Below are 10408 nucleotides of genomic sequence, written 5' to 3' on the forward strand. Positions count from 1 at the left end.
GTGACACAAAGCCCAGCCAATGCGTCCCGTGGGGCGAGGATATCAGCAGCTGATGTGAAAAGCCCCTGCGCTCAAACTGAAAGTGTCTGCCCGGAAACTGCGGTCCCTATTTCAAAGGTTCTGCTTCTCTGGGACTTCCACGGCTGAGTTCCACAGCCTCCAGCCAAGCCCAGCACTATGTGGATTAGATATTGCCTCAGGCTGGGTCCCAGCTGTTCAGGCTCTTAACTACCCCAAGGTGAAGCCCGGACAGCAGAAGTCGGCTGCACAGCCGTGCTGAGATCTGTTAGGTCACTTCTGGATTGGGGTGGTTCTAGTATCTGGCTTTATATTTTAAAGTGGCTTGATTTCTCTTCTGGACTGGTGTTTTATAAGCAGAGAAGAGCTAACAGCCTGTGCCAGATTCCTCTATCTCAATGGCTTCTCTGATCCCAGAGTTCTCCCTAGCTCAATTGGCACAATGTGCTAGCACCTCACCCTGTCTGGGCTGGCCTTTTTTCTTCCTCCCCTTGGAACTGACCTTTTCTGTTGAAACTCCGGATTCTCTTCAGCTGGTACCTTGTGCTGCCAATCCTTGTGGTTTCTATCAGTCCAGCGTTATTTTTGAGGCTGATTTAACTAATTAGTAATGAGGGAAGAAGAGAGCTTACAAATTCGAGTGTATCTTTTCCGCCATCTTGGCTCCGCCCCCCTTCCTTCTTTTTGAAATAAAAAATAAGTTTTACTGAGGCCTTTTGGATTTATATCACAGCCATTTTAGGATATTCACATTCTGCACCAAAATAGGCTTATAATTTTAAAAACAAACATGTCTTCTATGCCTCTCCAAAAAAGATGATAGTATATTAATTTAAAATTGGAAGAGACTTCAGGAGTTATCTAAAGATCTTATTTTGCTGATGAATAAACTAAGTCACAGAGATGTTAAATGATTTTTCTCACAATCACAAAGTAGTTAGTTACTTCCAATTTATCCTGTATATATATCTTATTTGTATATGAATATATTAGTGCATGTTGTTACCCCTCCTTCTCTCTCTTCCCCCCCCCCCCCCAATTAAACTTTGAACTCCTTGAAAGGTACTTAGAAGAGTGCCTAGCACATAGCAGGCATTTAATAGACAAATACTTATTGACTTTTTTGAAAAATAGAACTGTAATTCAATCCAAGATAACTCTAAATTAAGTACTCTTTTGCCTGGTGCTTCCTTAACTCTTTTCCAAGGTCAAGATTGTTTATTAAAATTATTCAACACTCAGCTTACAATTCTTTCCATTTGCATTATGACAGTGATATATGTTCTTTTTTTCCCTGTTTATTTAATATTTTATTTTTTCCAGTTAAATGTAAAACAATTTTTTTAAACATTTGTTGTTAAAACTTTGAGTTCCACATTTTGTCCATTTTTCTCGCTCCCTTCCCCACCCACATTGAGAAGGTACATGTAAAGTTAAGCAAAACATTTCCATAAAAGTCATACTGTGAAGAAAAACAAAGATCTCTCAAAAAAAAAGAAAACTTCAAGAAAAATAAAGTTAGAAAGAAAAATATGCTTCAGTCTGTATGTATTCAGATACAGTCACTTCTTTCTCTAAGTATGGATAGCATTTTTCATGGTTAAGTCCTTCAGAGTAGTCTTAGATTTTTATATTGCTGAGAATAAAGTTATTCAGAGCTGATTATCCTACAATGTTGCTATTATTTTGTACCCAGTACATTTTACTTTGCATGAGCTCATGGAGGACTTCCCAGATTTTTCTGAGAGAATCCTGTTCATTATTTCTTATAGAACAATAATATTCCATCATAATCACATATCACAATTTATTCAGCCATTCCCCAATTGATGGATATTTCTAATTGATAGCCCTGAGAAAAGAGCTGTTATATTTTCTACATTTAGATCCTTATCTTTTTAAAATCTCTTTGAGATACATGCCTAGTAGTGGTACTGTAAGGTCCAAGGGTAATGTATGATTTTATAGCCCTTTGCATATATAGTTCCAAATCGCTCCACAGAGTAGTTCAATCAGTTCATGGTTCTACCAACAATTTATTGTCTCATTTTCTCCATGTTTCCTCCAACATTTGTCATTTCTCTTTTCTGGCCCATTAACCAATATAATAGAATTGTTTTAATTTGCATTTCTCAATCAGTAGTGAGCTAGAGTATTTTTTTCATATGGCTATCATATATTGCTTTTGTTTTGTCTACTTTGTGTCAGTTCATATGAGTATTTGTATATAATAATATTCTGTTCCATTCACATATCATAATTTGTTTCCTCATTTACATCTAATAAGCACTCAATTATTTTCAGATTTTTGATACCACATAAGTATGGCTATCAATATTTTGATCCTTTCTTTCCTTGACTTTTTTGGTGTTCGTGCCCTGCTGTACAGTGGGAACTCTGAATCAGAGGCTATGAACAGTTTTATGACTTTTCTGACATAATTGCAAATTGTTTCTTAGAATGATTGGACCAATTTAGAATTCTGCCAACAGCATATTAGTTGCGCTAAGTTTCTGCTTCCTTTCTTCACACATTGTAAAAGAGAGAGAAAGAGAGAGAGGGAAAGGGAGAGGGAGAGGGAGAGGGAGAGGGAGAGGAAGGAAGGGAGGAAGGGAGGGAGGGAGGGGGAGAGAGAGAGAGAGAGAGAGAGAGAGAGAGAGAGAGAGAGAGAGAGAGAGAGAGAGAGAGAGCACGTGCTACATAATGGCTTAATACTTTTAATAATATAAAGGCCCTTATGAATAATTTGAATTTTTTTTCTGTTTGCTTATGCATTTTAACTTTTTTTTGAGGCTATGGGAGGAAAGTTCCTCAAACTTTCTTCTATTTATTTTCTTTGGAACTGAATTCAACTTAATTTTTATATAATATTGAATTACTTCCTTTAATAGCTTACTACTAGTAATGACCACATCTCTAAAATTGTTTTAAATTCTGTAGCTTTCTTAAAGGACCTGACTCCTTTATGTTGAACCAAATGCAAAACATAAAAGAGAAATAAACTGGTTTTGTAGCACATATGTATGTATAAGACTGCACGTGTAGTCTATACATACATACATACACATATATACACATACCCACTTGCCAGTACTGATCACCTAAGAAGAACCTAATGAATATGGATGTAATATAAGGCTAGTTCTCACCAGAGAAATTTGAAAATGGGTACTTACTAAAGGAGGCAATGTGGCATATGTGGGAAAATAGTGTATGTGGAAGAAAGGGAACTAGAGGACTAAAAGTTAGCAAACATGGGTTTGTGTGCTAACCAGTAACTAAGAATTTGAACTAGAATGAATGACCTTAATCATTTCCTCATATGGAAAGACATCAAATTCTTTGTTCTCTAAAAATCCATTCCAGATCCACAGTCCTGTGAAGATACAGGAAAATGATTTTCGTGCAGAATGCCTCACGTTTATATTTTGTTTACTGGTGCTAGTATATTTGTGGAGCCTTAGGCACTTTTTTCAATCATACCATGGGCTAATGTGGAACACTTATAAATGTTCATTTTGGCTGAATTGAGAAAGGCATTCTATAGAGTGAAATGAGTCTTGTAAAAATTCTTTGTCATTATAAATGTCAGAACAACAACAACAAATAGATGATTTTGACAAGGAAAGGGCTCATATTTGTATTAGATATGAGGTTTTTGAAATTTATTTTTGCTATTCACAACTTATCTTTTAAAATCCTGTGTAGACTGCAAACTTATAGAAGGCATGTATCATTTCTTATTTATGCTAGCAGCCCTTTAGTGTGTATATAGGAACTTATAAAGGATCTGTAAAATTAAACATAACCTGGTTCTTTCAAGTCTCTTGTTAAGGACAGAAGGAAAGCTTTCTTTGTTGACTTAAAGGTAGTACAAGACATAGTGAGAAGTCATAAAAAGTTGTTCTGCTCCTAAAAACAACATACTCTTTTCATCAGACATTAGGAAGACGAATTATTCATTTTAGGATTATTTGGATGTGCAAATAACATATAAAGATTTTTACCTTTAACGAGCCTGTATTATATTGTTTAGTACTCTACTTTGTTAAAAGGATTTGCCTCATCATGACTTGTCATTTGTTATTGTTTTTGACATGGCATTATATATGTTTTGAAATGGATGTAGGAATTACAAATAAAATTATTATAATATGGAGTAATTTCCTCAATTTGTCATATTTGATTTGTCAGCATAAATTCAGAATTATACTTTTGGGTTGGTATTTCTATTAACAGGATAGAAGGAAAATAGTATTTGTTTTTTAAAGTGGTTCAGAAAAGCTAAATAAAATCATAAGAGCTGACATAGGGTCACAGATTCAGAGCTTCAAGGAGAGCTCAGAAGTCATGTACACTACCCCCTGTGTTTTAGAGATAAGGAGCTTAGGGTGTCTTTAATGATGTAGTTGTTTTTCATTTCATTAGAACATCTTCTCCGGTAGGATAGAACAACAACTGATTTTGTAACTATGGAATCTGAGTTCTAATTCTGCCTCTATGACTTATTACATAGGTCATTTTGAGCAAATCATTTAAGTTCTCTGATGTCCTTTTCCTCATCTGTAAAATAAGGGGCAATAAAGGAGTATAAGGATTTGCCTCTTAGGTCTCTTCCAGCCTTAAATCTGTAATTAGGTTCAGGGTCTTGTCAGACTTTCAAGTAAAACTTGATATTTTTGAAATTCATTATTACATTTGCTGGCTAATAATGGAATTGTATGACATTGCACAAATGATTGTATATTTTTTCATTCTGTATTCACTCAGGTTTGGAAATAGCTTTCTGCACCTTTTCCTAGTAGAGTGCAAGCATTGCCTCCTCTTCTTATCAGTACTCTGAGACATAGTTTTCAGCAATTCAACATTTGTTAAGTATTTACAAGGAAGAATCAGAGAGAGAGAGAGAGAATTAAGAATACAGATAGTATCTTAAGGTTTTGTGTAATGGGAGGAGAATAACAAATATTCAAATGATCATCATTTAAAAAGAAAAGTAAGAAAGAAAAGTAAGTTAAAAACACTATCTCCTTTTCATTCAAAACTTCAGGAGAATGTAATGACTTTCATTTGCAGGGAACAAGGAAGATTTCATAAAGATGATGCCAGTTAAGTTTGGTCTTATCAAGAAAAAGAGGATACTTCAACCAGAGATCTAAAGAAGGATAAGGGGGATGTAGATTCCAGTCATTTACAGGTATTAAGAAAATCATAGATAGAGAAGAGGGTAAGGTTAAAAAGGGCATAGATAGGAAATGGAGAAGGATTGATTTGGGCTGGAAGTTAGATGGCATAGTAGAGAGTCCTAGGTTTGGAATGAGGAAGACTGAATTCATATCTAAACTCAGTGACACTGTGACACTGAATAAATCATTTTACTTCTTTATGCCTCAGTTCTTTAATCTATAAAATGAATATAGTACTTCTTTTATAAGATTAATGTGAAGATCAAAAGAAATAGTATATGTAAAGTATTTTGTAAAACTTTAAAATACTATGCAAATGCCATATTTATTAATATTACTAATTTTAACTTGTGAAGATTTAATAGTTTGAACTATGATTAGACAACCAAATTGAAGAGTATCTTATGGACCATCTTCTGAAGTTTCTATTTTCCTAAGCAGTGAATGGGATAATCATGCAAGGTTTCTGAATATATCAATGAGGTGATCAGAGTTATATACCATGAAGATTATGTAGAAAGCAAAATGGGAAATGTAGTCTTCTTAAATGGCAGAGACTACTTGTTTTTAGCTTTATATCTCTAGCACTGTGTCTGGCTAAACAATAAAACTGTTGTGCTGAAATTCTGTCTTATAATGATCTCCCTGCCATCTAAACATATACTATAGTAAACAAGTATATAAGTCAGTATACAAGTCAGTGTAAGATAATGATAAATGTAAAGAGGAACATAGCAGCAAAACTGCCTCCCAAATTAAGATCATATCCAGAAATAATGTGTTAAATGAGGAGAAGGCATTTGGACCCCAATAATGGCTCCTTGATCTACAAACTATAGAGAAGCCGTAGATATGAACAGTAAAAAAAGAGAAATTATGCTAATTAAGGAAGTATAAGCTAGCATTGATAACTTTGAGATGATATTAATATGTTAATGAGTAAACACCAAGATAGCATAAATAAATAGGCCATCAATTATACCTTAATCCTATAAGAATGGGACCCATGAATTCTTAAAATTGCCACAGGTCTATGCTACTGGAGTGCTCCCTACTTCAGTTTTCAGTTACCTAAGGTATTCTACATTCCTCTCTCCTTTCTTCTTCTCTTTTCTGCCCTATTTCCACTCTATTGCAGAACCATCTACCTCTGTTTTCTCTGTGCCTTATTAAAACATGACTGATGCATTATTCTCTGTTTGCTGTCAGCATGATCTTTCCCAACAATATCCAAAGAATCAGGCTTTTTTTTTTTTTTTTTTTTTTTTTCTTTTCTGACTCATCTGGGGAGTCCTTTGTGGTCACCTTCCTTAGGCATTAACTAGGATACTTGGGCTAGGATTTACCCACCTTGGGCTAACTGGGTGCCATGAATCCATTGATTGATAGCAACAGTGGATAAACTCATTCCTCTACCACCACCTAGGGATCTTCCTTCATCGTTAGATCTTAATAGGATGATTACTTAGGAGGCTCTTACAGTTGCCCTAAAACGAAGAATTTAAGGGCATAAACTAGGATAGTTATAGTGAGAAGAGAAAAGAACTAGATGGATATAAGATGTGTTGTGCAAATAATGATTGAATGTGACAATTTGTATGTAATAAGAGGGTCAACGATAACTTCAAAGTTATAGTCCTAGAATGCTTGCTGAATTAGTGTATTCTCAATTTAGAGAGAGAAATAGGAGGGAAGACAGGGAGTTCACAAAATCACAGAGTTAGAAGGAACCTCTTGATCATTGAATCCAACTTATATTTGAATAAGAATTTTTTTTTTATATCCTATTCAACAAATAAATAATAGATCCTGTTCACAAAGACTTTCAGTGAGTATTTCCTAAAACTACTTAATAGCAACACATTCCACTTTTAAGTAGCACTAATTATTAGGAAATGTCCCTTTACATCAAGCCTAATTTTGCTTCTTAGAACTTCCCTCTGAGACAGAAGAAATCTGATCTCTTTTCCAAGTGACAACCCTTTAAGTTCTTGAAATTTTTCTTCTATCTTCCCAAGTCTTCTCTTCTCTAGCTTAAGCTTCCTCATTTTCTTCAACTGATCCTTACTTCACCATCCTAATTATCCTCTTTTGTATGCTTTCAATCTTATCAGTAACCTTCCTAAAATGTGGCATTCAAAGCTGTTTATAGTATGCCAGGTGTCTCAACAAGGTAGACTACCTTAAACTTACCACTTTACTAGACACTGGGTCCTATGCTTTTCTTCCTGTAGCTTGTGTCTTTTTTTGACCACGATGTTCAGTTTTATAGTTTTTAGGTAAGATTTTGGGGAGCCATTCAGGTGGAGATAACATAATGGTAGTTGGGCATATGTGACAGAAGAAGAAAGGAAAGGCTGGGGTGGATAATAGATATGAAAATTATTTGCCTAGAGGTGACTTTCAAAATGAAATTAGTGTTTTATATTTTCACAGATAAAGAATAGAATAGAAACCAAAGGAGCCATAGCAAATAGTGGGTTTAAACAATTTTCCCTCTCCCCATTTTTAATGCTCTTTCACTCCTAAAACTACTTTGAATTAATTATTTGATATATACTTTGTATTTTCTTATAGGTTTGCATATTATAACTGTCCAGTAAAAAATAAGGGTGGGGTTATTTTATTTTCATCTTTGTATCTCCAAATCCTATCATGGTAGATCCTTGGGAAATATGTCTAGAAAATATGCTGACCCTGAGCAGAGCACATCTTTTCAGTGTCCCAAGCAATTTGAAAATTGTAAATTGAAGAACTTGCAGATCTGCAGTGATGGAAAGTGTTTCCTCATCAGGAGTTACATATGCTGATGAAATCACAAATCTTTACTACCTTTAAAAAAAAGTTTCTTGAATTTAATTTTGAGTGGCATTTGTGTTTGGAATCCCCAAGTTACTGCCACAATTGTAGCCCAGGACTTAAATCATAGTGTTCCAAACTTTCATATTTTGTGATCTTTAATATTACACACTTCGCTTCTTGTATATATTTTAATCTCCTAATAATGCTAGCCATTGTGTAGCTATAAATTTTAAATGTTGACAGGTCTTTGGTTTTTTTGCTTCAGGGAATTATAAAAAAGATCATACATATGGGATTGTAGGCTGAAGGTATTATGACCTGAGAGATTGATGGCTGTTGTCTATGTGATGTCAGTAGAAACTTTTCCCTGTCTTTTTCCCAGAATCTGACTAAAAAACCAACCAGTTGTTAAATTCTAATGGCTTTATTTCTGAAATATCTCTTGTTATCCACTTTTTATTAATATACCTGTCATCACCCAAGTACTTACTGTCCACCAGGATACTTGCCCTTTCTAGTCTGTTCCCCTGTTGATTCATCCTTCGTTTTGTATACTTCTCCATGATCATGTTGCTGTTTCACTTACCACCCTTGTCTTCCTACTAATCAATGCTTGTGAAGTAATGTTGAACCTTCATATAGGACCCTCCACAACTTTATAGAACATCATTTAATCTTATTTTGGTGATCCATAATGCATTTCAGTACCTTGCAGCATCCCAGTGCAGTGATCATTGAAATTAGTTATTTTTGCTTATTGATGTGCTGACGTATCAGGGAATAAAAGAGATGAAGTTATGAAATCATGGCCAAATCAAGTTCTTTTTTTTCTTTTCTTTTCTTTTCTTTCTTGTTGTTGTGAATGAAGCACTACTAATACTCTCACCATTATTATTATTATTTTTTTTTCACAGACTCACATTTCAAGACTTCCTCCTGGTGCTGTGGCAGGACAGTCAGTGGCAATTGAAGGAGGAGTTTGCCGCCTGGAGAGTTCATTGAACTGAACCCCTCTGGCTCAGCATGAAGTGTTTAAATGACACTTAGGGGCCTGAGCTGATTTTTAACAGATATTGGGTATTTTGTTCTCATTTTATCATTCTTATTGCAACCACGTGCACCATAACTTGAGACACAAGTGCTGCTGTAGTCTCTACTCTTAGTGATGTGTGGGTGTGTGATAGTATAAGGGTATGACTATATGAACAGGTGTGGATGTCTGGGATTGTGTGTGTGTATGTGTATGTGTGTTTGTGTGTGTATTTCCCTCAATGAATAGAATCTCCTTTTCCTCATCGTGCAAATAAAAACCAGGTATGATTAAATTAACATCATAAAATTTATACAATGTTTACAAAAATGAGCTAAATTTGCAGGAAAAACATTTTGATTTATTAAAACTATAGCAACTGTCTTTCCTGTTAAGTTTGAGATGAACAGAATTCATAGCTAGTTGTTTATATAATTGAACAGTGGTTGTGCTACATTCATTATAATAATTGTTCTTTATTTTTTAATGGTTTAAGTGAATCCATGAGTGACTTAAACCCTTATTCTCATCCCTAATACAGGGCATTTTTCTTTAACAAAAAAATGGTTTCAGTGAAACAATCTAGCCAAGAATTAAGGCCAGACCTTTTTAAAACTAGTCTTATGATAAAGGTTGTACCTCTTTCCTCAAGCTTTTATAAGCTTAAATGTTGCATAGCTTCAAGCTCTATGTACTATATTATGAAATTACCTAAATATAGAGAACAGTAATGCACAGTCTTTAGTTTGTGTATAATGGAATATTATTTGCAATGTAACTGTAAATATTACAGCAAAGTTTATGGAGAGATTCAATATTATCTTTGTTTCTTGTTTAAATATATTTTTAAGATAAAGGTGCAAAAATAAAACAAACCTATTACTGTCTATAGTGTATAAGTGTCTTCATTTTATAACTTAACCTCTTTGGGTCAAGGCTGAAAGTTTATTTTGAACTTTCCTAGAAAAGTGACTTTTTCTAAAGACCAATCATGAATTCCACTATATCTATAAAGTCATGTGTTGCTCTTACCCTTTTTAAAGTCATATCTGAATTTATGCTGATTGCACAAGTAATTGTAATTTCATGGTTTTTTTTTTTAAGTGATCATGCCATGTAAGATCAATTTTTAGGTGAGGTAAGAAGCACACATGTAAAAGTTGTATTGCCATCTCAAAGGAGATTATTTCAATTGGTACTTCTCAGAAGATGAAAAGATGCTAAAGGGAGATTTGTACAATGAGACAAGAAGTCCTATAATCATGACTCTGGGTAGAAATTCCAAGAAGAAACTATATGCTTCACATCAACATATGGCAAAATTATAAAGGAAAGGTGAACAAAATAGAGTGGGTATAAATATAAATAATTT

The 10408-nt window shown here is 34.3% G+C and overlaps 1 protein-coding gene across 10 annotated transcripts in view; it reads left to right on the forward strand.

Moving 5' to 3' along the window:
- TASP1 (taspase 1) overlaps window positions 1-9923 on the forward strand; it is a 249334-nt gene extending 239411 nt beyond the window's left edge. For all 10 annotated transcript variants that reach the window (XM_074287839.1, XM_074287843.1, XM_074287845.1 and 7 more), the window contains one exon: window positions 8921-9923. In XM_074287839.1, coding sequence (XP_074143940.1) covers window positions 8921-9008 — 88 coding nt within the window. In that variant the 3' untranslated portion in view covers window positions 9009-9923. The remainder of the gene's footprint in view (window positions 1-8920) is intronic.
- The last annotated feature ends 485 nt before the right edge of the window (window positions 9924-10408 follow it).

This window comes from Sminthopsis crassicaudata, chromosome 2 (assembly GCF_048593235.1).
Source record: "Sminthopsis crassicaudata isolate SCR6 chromosome 2, ASM4859323v1, whole genome shotgun sequence".
In the NCBI taxonomy this organism is placed as follows: Eukaryota; Metazoa; Chordata; class Mammalia; order Dasyuromorphia; family Dasyuridae; genus Sminthopsis; species Sminthopsis crassicaudata.